At 37.9% G+C, this 14,055-nt stretch overlaps 1 protein-coding gene and 1 pseudogene across 9 annotated transcripts in view; both read left to right on the top strand.

The window, feature by feature from the left end:
- LOC102490999 (sentrin-specific protease 1) overlaps positions 1 to 14,055 on the top strand; it is a gene marked incomplete at its 3' end in the record, with an annotated part of 52,586 nt that overhangs the window by 20,789 nt on the left and 17,742 nt on the right. For all 9 annotated transcript variants that reach the window (XM_014582101.2, XM_014582100.1, XM_014582102.1 and 6 more), the window contains 1 exon segment: positions 4,675 to 4,846. In XM_014582101.2, coding sequence (XP_014437587.1) covers positions 4,675 to 4,846 — 172 coding nt within the window.
- Positions 11,612 to 12,041, top strand: LOC102482210 (CDGSH iron-sulfur domain-containing protein 2 pseudogene; annotated as a pseudogene).

The raw sequence follows: 14,055 nt of genomic DNA on the forward strand, positions 1-14,055 counted from the left end.
AAGCGGCGGTCGACTACGTGGGAGTCCAGCGACATAGCCATTATGCTAACTGCTGGTTCCCTGTACTATTTCTTTAAAAGAGGAGTCTTTGGGACCGGCAGTTAGCATAATGGCTATGTCATTGGACTCCCATGTAGCCAGCCACAGTTCGAGTCCCGGACCCAGTGGCTTAAACTCATACCAGCTGCATGTGCGTGCTTGCCCAAATCCCAGGAGGAGACTGCAGGAGAAGGGATTGTGGCATGGCCATCCTCCCTGGGGGGTGATTTCTCGCTTTCTGTCTCTCTGCCTGTCTTTCTGGCGAGTGCACACAACCTATAGCAAAAAAAAAAAAAAAAACTCTCAAAAGAAAAAAATAGGAATCTTTTGTGTTAAAAACATACGTGTACATTCTGAGAAGCATAAGCACAAAAGACATTGTGGATAATTTCTTATATCTTTGCCAAGCAACTATTATGATTATTTATTTATTTATTTCTAGGTTTTTCCCATAGGGCACATGTAGTCACCCAAGAGAGAGAGAGGAAAAGTGAGAAATCATCCCCTGGGGAAATGAACACGTTGCAATCCCTTCTCCATTTTCCTCTCAGTATTTTGGGCATTCACACACATATGTCCAGCATGTTTTTCAAGCTGCTGGGTCCTGACTCAAACCACATGGTGGACTGTGTGGAGTCCAGTTGCATTAACTACCACACCGCCGGCTAGCCCCCAAGCAGTTATAGTGCCCTTGCCATCTTTTCCTACCTAGATCCATCCATCCTAAGAAAATAAGCTTGTTCCTGAAATTCTGAGTTTTTGCTCCTTTCTCCACTTAACACACAGAAACCATTAGAATTAGATGAGTTAAAGGGAGAAAGTGCTTTTGATTTTCTTTAAAACTAGTTCATTTCATTTGGTTCCATACCACATGTAATGATTTAATAAGTTGACTTCATTCTGGATCCTCAAAAATAAAAACAATAAGTAAATAAATATTTATTATGCAAGGAGTAAGTTCCTCAACGTCGCTGGATAATGATAAGTGAAAAGAATATTTTAAAAAAAGCTAAAGTGATTGACCTTTAAAGATAAGACTAGGATTCTGCATTTACAAAAATATTTTTCATGCCAGTTTTTTGCATTAAATAGGGCACAAGTAGTATAAAGAAATAAAAACAAAATTCTTTACTGGTGACTGAAGGAGAATTTACAGGGTAATGTAGCCTAATTAGCCTTGTGGCTGTTCCCCGACACACACACACATTTTATTGATTCACTAAAGATTTTAAATACTTTTAGTAGCAAGTGCAGCTGATATATACATATCTATGAACATTTGTCTGACTTCATGCATAAACCTCAGTGAGTAGAATGAACGTACAAAAAAGTAGCATCTAGCTAGGGCTATGTAGGTTACTACAGTCATTAGCATGTTCTTTTTATTTTTTTAAAATTTTTAATTAATTTATTTATTTACTTATTTTAATTTGACCAGTGAGGGGCAGAGCAAAAGAGAGTGTGAGAGAGAAAATTAGAAAGCAAGCCACAGGTTTGGGACTCAAACCATAGCTGGCCATGGCCATGTGGGAGTCCAGTGCCCTTAATCACCACGCCACCTGCCTGCCCCAGTATGGGTTTTTTTTCCTTCTTTTTTTGGAAAGGTTTTTGCTATAGGGTGCATATGCTCGCCCGACAGAGACAGACAGAGACAGAAAGCAAGAAATCACCCCGCAGGGGGCATGGCCACACTGCAATCCCTTCTCCTCCATTCTCCTCTCTGGATCTTGGGCACACATGCCCATGTGCCTGGCATTGAGTTTTAAGCTACCAGGTCCAGGACTCGAACCACTATGGACTACATGGGAGTCCAGCGACATAGCTATTACATTAACTGCTGGTCCCCAGCAGTTAAAATGCATCTTTTAATTTCAAGAAAAACAGTTGTAGTTTTAATAGGTCAAAATAAAAAATGTTAAGAGAGATTTGCTTAAGACTTAAAGCCAGGAAGAAGGTTCAGTTTCAGTTCAAACAGTAGGTCGTATCAGCAGTTCAGAAGAAGATAAAAATCTTTAAATCTGGAAAACAAAGTAGAAGAAAATAATGTTTTAGTCAAAAGTCATACAATTCTATTTAACCAGTTTAGTTTCGTGTAATTAATTTCTCTTCTATTGAATTTGTAGTGTTATGATGGTCTGATCTTTCCATTTAAATTCTGGAAGTTAACATTCAATGTTGTCATTGGTCTTTATAGATATATCACTACTGTTAAGTTGGCCATTCCCTTGGTGGTTTTTTTGTACTCTCATTTCTGTCTGTCTGACTTTAGCTTTTCTGGTATAATACTCTCTTTAGGACTTCTTGGAGAGCTGGTCTGGTGTTTGTACACTCTTTTAGGTTTTGTTTATATGAAAATGTTTTTTGTCTTTTCTTCCCATATGAAGAATAATCTTGTTGGGTTATGTATTCGTTGAAATAGTTTTTCACTTAACATTTTGAATATATTTTCCCATTCTTTCCTTGCTCGCATTGTTTCCGATGAGAGGTCCAGTCTTAGCCTGATGGGATATCCTTTGAAAGTAGCTTGATGTTTCTCTCTTGCCAATTTTTGTTTCTTGTCTCTGGTCTTGGTCAATCTGGCTATGATCTGCCTTGGAGAACATCTTCTTAGGTTGATTCTAGGTGGGGTCCTTTGTATTTCTTGGGTCTGAATATTTGAGTGCCTCTGTAGGTTTGGGAAGTTTTCTTCCAGGATGGAATAGGTGATTAGTGCCCTTCTGAGATACTGATTATCTGGATGTTTGGGCATTTAATGGTATCTAGTATTTCTTACCATATTATTCTCATTTTTTTTGTTGTTATTTTCCTCAGTATATTTGGTGAATTTTTCTAGGTCAGAGGTTCTATCTTCTACATCTGAGATTCAATCTTCTGCTTAATCCCATCTGCTTTTAATACTTTCAAGGGAGGTTTTGATTTTCTGTATTAAAGCCTTTATCTCAGACAATTTCATTTGATTATTTTTTATGGTATGTATTTCCTCTTTCAGATTATGCAAGAACTTTCTCACCTTCTGGAGCTTGTCTCTTTTCTCCTGCACCTTCTGGAGTTTGTTGTCTCTCTTCTCTTGCATTTCTTTTAGCTTTGTCACTATGAATATTTAAAATTCTTTATCTGACTTTTCCAAGAGTTACCTTGTATTGTCTTTGGAGGATGAGGAGTTATTCTTTTCCCTTAGGGGGGAGATATTTTCTTGGTTTCTCATAGTTCTTGTGCCTCTGCAGTGGTTTCTGATCATCTTATGGATTATCCTTTTTTTTCCCTAATTTTTAGAGTTAAATATGAGCATTCAGAGGCATACAGGAGGAGGTGATCTCCAGTCTTGAAGCAGTACTATTCTATGAAAATTGAGGATTATCCTGACCCTAAAAGTATTCAGATATTTGGCTACTGTGCACCTAGACATGTTTAGAAACTCAGTGTGTGGAGGCTTAGCAGAAAAGTGAGAAAGGTAAAAGGAAAAGAAAAAAAATAATAATTAAAAAAAGGAAGAAGAAAAACATTTTTTAAAGCACGCTGCGGATGCAGGGTGCTGCTCACAACACAAATGCAGATTGCTGGTGATTGGCTTGTTGGATGTAGGAGAGGAGAAAGGTACGAATTAGCAAGATAAAAGAGCATCAGAGAGCTAAGGAGTTTAAAAATTAAAAAAAAAAATTAAAGAAAGAGAGGTGGAGAAAGAATAAAGAGGGTGTTTTATCTGGCTAGATCTCTGGGGGACAGGAGGGTAAAGCCTGGGTGGAAAATCTTTGGCTGTCCTAGTCCCTGAAAGAAGCTGCTCAAAACTCCTTTCTGGCTATTTTTAATGAAGGATGGGGGAGCCCTCTGTTGGTCTTTCAGAAAATTTTAAAATTTAGTTTAAAACTGAGCTGAGAGGCTTTAGCTTTAACCATTTTTGCATATTTAATCTCAAAGTAGTTATCTCCAAAGGGCTTGGGGGTAGGTGCTTGGGGAATAATAGAAAATCTGTGTGTGTATTAGCATACCTGGAGCACAGGCTTTCTGAAGAATTCCAGTGTAATATACTTTCTGTCATAACTGCACGTCTGTGTGGTTCCTGACCAGAGAAATACTAGATTGTGAATCTAAGAAATACAATTTACAATTTTGAGTGTATAATAATTGCATAGTTTGGCAGTCTAAGACCTTTTAAGTGACAGAGTCTGATGCAGCAACCCAAATATCATTTCTTACATATTTCCTTCAAATGGTATACCTGTCATTCTACCTGTTAGGTGTGAATTTTTTTTTTTTTTTAGAGAGATAATTTTGCTATAAGGATACATGCACTTGCCGGAGAGACAGAGACAAAGAGACATAAAGTGAGAATTCACACACACACACACACACACAGAAGGGATGGCCATGCTGCAATCCCTTCTCCATTTTCCTCTTGGCATTTTGGGCATGCAAACATATGTGCCTGGCGTGAGTTTTAAGCCATCAGGTCTGGGGCTCAAACTGCAGTCGACCATGTGGGAGTCCAGCAACATAACCATTACACCATCTGCTGGTCCCAGAGTTTTTTGTTGTTGTTGTTATTTGTTTGAAAGTGAAAATAATCACTCAAATAGAAATACCTTATTTAACTCATCTTTCTTACAAATTCTTTTTTTCTTTTTTTTTTTTTTTTAGTGGATTATCAAGCACTTTTATGGGAAAGTCGAACCATCACTGCCATGCATCTGCATATGAAAAATCTTTTCCTATTAAGCCTGTTCCAAGTCCATCTTGGAGTGGTTCATGTCGTCGAAGCCTTTTGAGTCCCAAGAAAACACAGAGGCGACACGTTAGTACAGCAGAAGAGGTAAGGGAAACCTACTATAAAAGTTACTGAAAGTTAGACTCTTTGCCTACATTGAGCCATTTGGTTCCTCTGATTTAGATGTTTATTAACCATTCTGTTTACTTAATCCTTTCTTTGCTTTTTCTTTCTTAATTACTCTTTCTGAATGTAATCATCTGTTCTAAAGGGATTAAAGAGGTGTTTTAACAGGACTTCATTTTGTTTTCTTACCATCTTCTATTCCTGTTGGTTGGCTGACCTTACTAATCTTCAGTTACCTAAACAGCTTCTCATATACCAAACAATTGGGTTGTCAGAAATGTCATGATGCATTTTTGCATAGAAAAATACATCATGACTTTTCTGAAAACATAACATCTCTCATCTCACTTTTCTAGACCTTTTTTAAACTCTTGTTTTCTCTGACAGAGCTGTTAGCTTTGATAAACAATTTTTGTTTTTTTACAAAATTTGATTATATGAAACACCTGTCATTCTCACTAGAAAAAAATGTTTCCTCAGAATTAAAAATCAAAAAGCCAGTTAAACAGTTTGCATTCTTTCATCATGAGAAAGTTCTTCTTTGAGGTTATAAACTTTCCTGAAAAGAAAGGTGTTTCATTGACACTTGGGTTATTCTATTCATTCATTAAACCAGAAGGGAAAAAAATAAATTCCTTGAATATAATATAGCATATAATTTGCACAATAGGAAGTGTGTTTATATCTGGCAAATTAACATATTTATTAGATATCTAATCAGCTCTGGTTTGGTTGCTGTGGAGATACAGTTAAATAATGACCTTAGGGAACCAGCAGTTAGCGTAATGGCTATGTCGCTGGACTCCCACGTAGTCGACCGCGGTTCGTGTCCTGGACCCGGTGGCTTAAAACTAACGCCGGGCGCGTGTGCGTGCGTGCCCAAGATCCCGAGAGGAGAATGGAGGAGAAGGGATTGCGGCGTGACCATCCCCCCTGGGGGGTGATTTCTCGCTTTCTGTCTCTATGTCTCTCTCTGTCTGTCTGGCGAGCGCACGTGCCCTACAGTGAAAATCTCTCCAAAAAAAAAAAAATAATGACCTTATATTGCATTAAGAGTTTCCAGTGTGCTCTTTACAAGTATTATTGTTTTTAATCCTTTTAACACAGTAAAATAAGTAGGGTGAGGTAATATCCTTATTTCACAGACTTGAAAGGTAGAGGTCAGAGGTCAGAGGTCATGCACTAGTAAATGGCAGGCCTCTAACCCAGGTCTTCTGAGAAAGTCTGGTCTGCGGTGTGGTTCCAGCTTACTAAGCATGGAATTGCAAATAGAGCATTATGTGCTAAGTAATTACATAATTTGATAACCTAAGATCTCTTACATGGCAAAACTTGATTGTGATGTAGTTAGTAAAAATGCTGTGCAATTTTGGGTTTCTAGTTTGTATTGAATCTAAAATATTGAAGGGGAAGGTGGCAGAACTAGTAAATCATTGGGAACCAGCAGTTAGTGTAATGGCTGGGTTGTTGGACTCCCACATAGTCGACTGCAGTTCGCGTCCCGGACCCGGTGGCTTAAAACTCACGCTGGGCACGTGTGCGTGCGTGCCCAAGATCCCGAGAGGAGAATGGAGAAGGGATTGCGGTGTGACCATCCCCCCTGGGGGGTTGATTTTTCGCTTTCTGTCTCTCTGTCTCTGTCTGTCTGTCTGGCGAGTGCACATGCCCTATAGCAAAAAAAAAAAAAAAAAAAACCTCTCCAAAAAAAAAAAAAAAAAAAAGAACTAGTAAATCATTTAGCAGGCTGAAGGATAGACAAGAAACTGGCAACATTTGCCTTTGGTGATAAGAGCTGGACAATAATGAGGAAAGAGAGAGTTATTGTTCTCTATATCCTTTGTACTATTGAATTTTGTACTGTGTGTATTAATTATTACATGCATATATATATATATGTACTTAATTACTGGAGTTGTGAGCTTTTATGCTTATGCTGGATTCTCAGCAAATAAGAAGTACAGAGAGATTTTTATGGGGGAGGAGACAGCACCAGGTTGGCAGTTGTTTACAGCCTCTCAACCCTCCCTTACTCTCATGGGGCTGCCACTAAGATCGTAAGGATTCTTTAATCTGTCTATGTTCATTGTCAGGTTAGCATTCACCCACTGACCAGTCACTTGGACCACCTAGCTCTCCTTCCTTTTGCCCTTACTGCCAGCCTGAGGAGTTAGGCTAGTTGGTTAATTTTACCCTTCCAGCCAACCTTTCAGACTGTTGACTGGGTCATGGAAGAACATGTAGCTGGAGGAGTTGTCTTTCTTCTTCTGACAGTAGAGAAGGTGCTGAGGATTGACTATACCCTGAAAAATGAGATACAGGAAATTTTGCTTGTTTTTAGGTCTATATTTTTCTGCTGTGAAAAGTAAGCCACTTGTGCTACAGAAAAACCCGTATGAGTAAGACAAACATTGGACCAAAGTTTTATTATTAGACTTTTAACAAATTATTACCTATTTAGTTTCAGATATTGTAGCTAATCTAGATAATACTTTTTTTTCTTGAACTATAGGATTTATTTTTTAAAAAATTCAAAGCTGGAGCTGGCAGGTGGCATGGTGGTTAAAGGAGCTGAATTCCCACATGGCCGACTGTGGTTTGAGTCCTGAAACTGGCAGCTTGCTTTCTCCGTTTTCCTTTCTCTCTCTGTCTTTCTCTGGTAAAATTAAAAAATAATAACAAAAATGGAATTAAGTAAATAAATAATTCTTTTAAAAAAATTTAAAGCATAGGGACCAGCAGTTAGCATAATGGCTATGTTGCTGAATTCCCATGTAGCCGACTGCAGTTCGAATCCTGGACCTGGTGGCTTAAACTCATGCTGGGTGTGTGTGCGTGTGTGCCCAAGATCCCAAGAGGAGAATGGAGGAGAAGGGATTGCGGCGTGGCCATCCCCCTGGGGGGTGGTTTCTCGCTTTCTGTCTCTCTGTCTCCCTCTTTCTGGTGAGCGCACGTGCCCTATAGCAATAACCTCTCCAAAAAAAAAAAAAAAATTTAAAGCGTATTCATTTTCTGTCTTCCATGAGCAAGAGACAGAAAGATAGAGGGCACTGTTCCCTTTAATAGGATCCTGCACTGTGATCTCCTCCCCTACCTCAGCCAGCTTTGGATCATGGCCAGGCATGGCTGGTATGGTCATTTTCTTATGTAAAGAAGGGAGATTACATATTAATTTTAATACTAGATTTATGATTTATCTATCAACTTCAAGAATATGGAGCCATCTGCAAAATAAGCAAGACGATACTACCATTGCACTGTTCAGTCTTAGAACAGGGGTTTGAAGAAAGCATATGAAGAAGAATAATTTGAGAATATGTAGGTAGTGGCTGTGCATGGTAGCTTATTCAAAGGGCAGCATTAAGAGCTATTTTGGGACCAGCAGATGATTTAATTTTTATGTCGCTAGACTCCCATGTAGTCGACTGTGGTTCAAGTCCCAGACCTGGCAGCTTAAAATTCATGCCAGTTGTGTGTGCCCAAAATCCTGAGAGGAGAATGGAGGAGAAGGGATTGTGGTATGGCCATTTCACCTGGAGGGTGATTTCTCACTTTCTGTCTCTCTGGCAAGCACACTTGCCCTATAGCAAAAATCTCTCTTTAAAAAAAAAAAAAGAGCTGTATTATTCATAGGATAACCACTAGCCATAACACCTTTTAAATTAATTCAAATGAAATAAAGTTAAAACTTTAGTTTCTCAGTCACTATCCACATTTCAAGTCATTAGCCACACGTAGCTAGTGGCTGCCATATTGGACAGCGTAGGTATGACACATTTTTACAGTCATAGAAGCTTCTGTTAGATAGTGCTGTTATAGGGGATGTAAATTTCTGTTTGGAAAAGAGAAAATACTTGTGACAACAAAAGTGTAAAATGGCAAATCACAAGTAATTTCTTTTCAGTTATATGTTGCTTCCAGACATGCATCTCTCCAACTCACCAACATTTTGAGATATTGGACTTTTCATAATAGACAGCAGTAATGGATTTCTTCTTGTTTTTTAATGAGAAAGTGAGAGGATAAAGGGGAGAAAAAGCATTTTTGACAGGGTTTCGTTGTTATGTTCCTTTGCCTCAGCCTTGGTTGGTTGGGACTATAGATATGTGGCACCATATCTAGTGTGTTCAGGTTGGTTTGGGATCTGAACCTGGGTCGCCCATGTGGCCCAAGCCTTATGTTGCATCACTCTACCACTTGTTGGACAGTACAGCTGGACCTTTTTAAAATTTTTTTTGATGCATTATAATTTTGTCATAAACTAAGCATTTTGACTGAACAGAAAATTACCAAATTATGCACTTTTCATACTAGAAATGTTTGTGTTATAAGACTATTACTTTTTTAAAAGAATTATTTTATTTAACTTTATTTATTATTATTATTTTCCAGTTTGATCAGAGAGAAAGAAAGTGAGAAAACAAGCCACCAGGTTCAGGACTTGGGGAGTCCAGTGCCTTTAACCACCGTGCCACCTGCTGACCCCATAAGACTATTACTTTAACAAAATGAAAGTTAGGTGGATTATTTATAAAATTATTTAGATAACTTACAGAAAAAATGTTTACTAATTTGCTAACATTAATTTTCTGTTCTCTGTTACATTTTTATAATTTTACAGATCAGTTTTATGATGGAGCTTCTTACAGAAGCATCGTTACAGGAATTGCCACTTTTTTTAAATACAATTCAGTACCTTAATTACCCTTATATGTTTAAATACTTTAGTTGGGCCTTCAATATCACTCAGTTATTGCTTCCTTTACTCTTAATTTTCTAATTGTCTTAATCAATCTAAAACAGTTTAATAAGTAACATACAGAGAAAGATTTTTTTATTTTAACTTTTATGATACTGCATGCTCCAAAAGGAGGATTGTATTTGAAGTTTCAAGTGACTTTCATTTTGTATGTTCTTTTGATATAGTCAAATATTATATATATTCTTTTGAAAGTTACTAAACTATCTTTTCTTTGAAGTAGTTCTAAATACAATATGACATACCCAGTGTTTTTTGTTTTAATGAACTCCCCCCACAGTGCCCATCCCATGATTTTAAAAAATAAGATCAAGTTAAATCTCTAAATAAAGTTGTAGAACAGTGAGAAGTGCTTAACCTTCACCTTTTAAAACCCTGAGTTAGGGGACCAGTAGGTGGCATGGTGGTTAAGGTGCTGGACACTCCCACATGGCCAATTACCATTCGAGTCCTAGACCTAGTGGCTTGTTTTCTCACTTTCACTCTCTCTCTCTGCGGTCAAACTAAAATAAATAAAGTTAAAAATAAAACCTGTCTAAAAAAAAAAACCTTGAGTTAGTTTAAACTGAAAGTATGAAGCTCAAAGAGATCTTGGATTACTGTTTGATATTTGGGTAACTTACGCATTTTGTGTTGCCTAATGACTCTGAGATTATTCAGACTCAGACAGAAGCTTTTCTTTGAAGATAGATTATTAGGAAAAATGGTTTGTGAGGGACTTTGTGTTATACTAGATTTTTTTTTTTTTTTTTTGAGTTTTGCCATAGGGCTGGTGCACTCACCAAAGAGTAAGGGAAAGTGAGAAATCACTCTCTGGGGGTAGGGGGACAGCCACACTACAGTCACTTTTCCTCTTCTTCTCTTGGGATTTTGGACATGCATGTATATGCATTCAGTGTGTTTTTCAAGCCACTGGTCAGGACTCAAACCATGGAATCAGTCATGTGGGATCCAGGGCCTTAACCACCACACCACCTGCTACCCCTATATTAGCTGCCTTTTTTTTTTTTTTTTTTTTAACACTGGGTAGTGTTTATTTGAAGAACAAATACTTTTAGCAGATTTAAAATATCATTTTTTAAATAATAAATGATTCAGTGATATGTAGTATGTGAAATAATATGCTAAGAAATCAAAAATAAAGTTGAACCTAAACATAAAAATAAAAGGACATTTTCTCTTCAGCTTAGAAGTTACCACTCTGGGGGCTGGCAGGTGACATGGTGGTTAAAGGCGCTGGACTCCCACGTGGCCAACCACGGTTCAAGCCTCAGACCTTGTGGCTTTTTTTCTCCCTTCCTCTCTTGCTCTCTCTCACTCTGGTCAAATTAAAATAAATAAATAAATAAAGTTAAATAAAAGAATTCTTAAAAAAAAAAAGTTACCACTCTGCCTTAACAAGTAAAATGTTGCACAGATTTAAAAAATAACCCTTCTGTTTAGATCTGTGAGAGAAGTAGTCACAGGGCAAACCACTGCTCCCCAAATTGGAATCAAAGGAATACTGAGACCGTTCCTTGGGCAGAGCAGAAACCTGTAAAAGAAGCCATCACAAGAACAAGTACCAGGATAGGAATACTGCAACTGGAACTGAGAAACTGCCTGAAAGATGAAAACTCCAGGGGGATGCAATCAACAGGTTCTTACAGTGAAAATCAGAAGAAAAAAAAATATATCATTTTAGGCTTCTAGATGGAAGGGACTGAAAAGTAGCCAATGGAGCATTTTTTCTACTTACGGAGGCCTATCTTCAAGAGGACATATTTTAGCACAGCCTAACCTATTGGAATTTCATCAGAGCCTAATTGACCTGAAGGGAGGAAAATATCCAAGTTTAGCTCCTTCTAGCCTTCCACACAAGAAAAGGAAAACACCTCATTTCATTCTCTTGTAGCTATCCGGTGCCACCTAAAGGAGTTAAAAACAAAACAAGCAAAAAATCACTTGTGAAAAATAGTCTGGGAGGGAAGCGGACACTGCGGGCCAGCATGGTGCTGGAGAGCATGGCCCGCATCATGAAGGTGCAGCTCCCTGCCTATCTGAAGCGGGTCCTAGTCTCTTAGAGCATTACTGAGTTCACCTGGCTCACAGTTTCAGAATGGCTTCGGTTATTGCCTTTTCTGGGTGTACTTACACTACTTGGCTACCTTGCAGTTCATCCATTTTTTCTGAAGAAAAAACAGCAGGACAGCTTGATTAATCTTAAAATACAAAAGGAAAACCCAGAGTGATGAATGAAATAAACATTGAAGATTTGTGTTTTACTAAAGCAGCTTATTGTATGTATTGGCATTCTAAGACGTTTCCTACCTGTGATGATTCACATAAAAAACAAAACCAATTGACAAGAGATAATGTGGGTCCACTAATTCTGAAGAAGAAAGAAGTATAATCGTAATGAAGTAGGATTAAATTCACTTGTGTGCTATAAACTCTTACAACAATATTTTCTCATTCTTTGTGTATAGAAGATCTTCGAATTGGTGGTGTTAATTTATTACTACTGGTTAAATACTTATTTCCACCAATTTATTTTCTTGCGGTATTACTATTTATATTTGATTCTTTGTATATTCAGTCATATGTAAAAATTAAATTGTCAAGCCTTTCATGGTGGCTTCAAAGAATTGGTATAAAATCAGTACTCCTGATTTTACTAAATTAAGAAAATCTAAAAAAGGAAAAAAAGAAAAATAGTCTGGTTCACTAAAGGACTGAGACCTAATAAAAATTATAAGACATTGGGAACCAGCAGTTAGCGTAATGGCTATGTTGCTGGACTCCCACATAGTCGACCGTGGTTCGTGTCCCGGACCCGGTGACTTAAAACTCACGCCGGGCACGTGTGCGTGCGTGCCCAAGATCCTGAGAGGAGAATGGAGGAGAAGGGATTGCGGCGTGACCATCCCCTCTGGGGGGTGATTTCTCGCTTTCTGTCTCTATGTCTCTCTCTGTCTGGCTGGCGAGCGCACGCGCCCTACAGTGAAAATCTCTCAAAAAAAAAAAAATTATAAGACATTTCCTTTTTCTACACTTTTCCACTATGTTAGTAAAGGTCTGTATACCATGTTCCTTTTATTTAGTACATCACATTTCCTTTTTAACAAAAAGTTATAAAGGTCCTAAGAGAAAATGGAAAACATTGAAGAAAGTAAGCTTTACAGCTGGACTCAGACAAAGCAGAGCTATAAGACTTACTAGGGTAAAAATTTAAAACAACTATGATTTATTTGCCAAGGGCTCTAATGGGAAAAGTAGACAAGATGCAAGAACGGCTAATGTACAAAAAGAGAAAAAAATTAAAGAAAAAAAATGAAATGCTAGAATTCAGAATTACTTTTTAACATAAAACAAGTTTAAAAGAATAGAAATGATACAATGCATGCTCTCAGAACGTAATGGATTAACTTAGAAATCAGTAACAGAAAGATAGCTGGGAAATCTAAAAATACTTGGAGATTTTTTATTTAATTATTTATCCATTTATTTATTTTTATTTTTAAATTTGACCAGAGTTAGACACACACACACACAGAGAGGGAAAATGAGAAAGCAAGCCACCAGGTCCAGGACTTGAACTGTGGTCGGCCATGTGGGAGTGTCCAGCACCTTAACCACCACACCACCTGCTGGTCCCAATACTTCGAGATTTAAAAACACGTTTCTTGGGATCAGCAGATGGCGTAATGGCTACGTCCCTGGACTTCCGTGTAGTCGACTCTGGTTTGAGTCTTGGACCCGCTGGCTTAAACTCACGCCGGGTGCATGTACGTGCATGCCCAAGATCCCAAAAGGAGAATGGAGGAGAAGGGATTGTGGCATGGCCATCCCCCTGAGGGGTGATTTCTTGCTTTCTGTTCTTACATTCCAGGAAAAAAACTTACTGTTAAGCATGTTTTATTGTGCTTAGGTTATTTGCTATAGTGGAAAAGTGGAATCAAGATGCATGTGAGGGTATTCAAAAATTCTGGTCATAATGTCCTAGATAACACAGCTTTGCTGTGTATAGATTACTATGGAGTTGGTTGACAAAAAATATCTCTTGCAACTTAATAGTCTGTAATGATGCTTCTTTCTCATGTCTACTTAAAGATTCTCCATAATGGTAGTTTTAACTTGAATTTAAAAAGCATGTACTTTATTTTTTAAATAATTTTTTATTTTAACTATTTATTATTATTTTCCAGTTTGATCAGAGAGAGACAGAGAAAGAGAGAGGGAAAATGAGAAAGAGAGCCACCAGGTCCAGGACTTAAACCATGGTCAGCCTTGTGGGAATCTTTTAACCACACCACCACCTGCTAGCTCCAAGAAGCATTTACTTTAATTAAGATTTTTTTTTTGAGAGAGAGATTTTCGCTATAGGGCCCTTGCGCTCTCCAGACAGACAGAGAGAGACATAGAGACAGAAAGCGAGAAATCACCCCCCGGG

The sequence above is a fragment of the Tupaia chinensis genome, unplaced genomic scaffold (assembly GCF_000334495.1).
Source record: "Tupaia chinensis unplaced genomic scaffold, TupChi_1.0 Scaffold142262_1, whole genome shotgun sequence".
Lineage (NCBI taxonomy): Eukaryota > Metazoa > Chordata > Mammalia > Scandentia > Tupaiidae > Tupaia > Tupaia belangeri.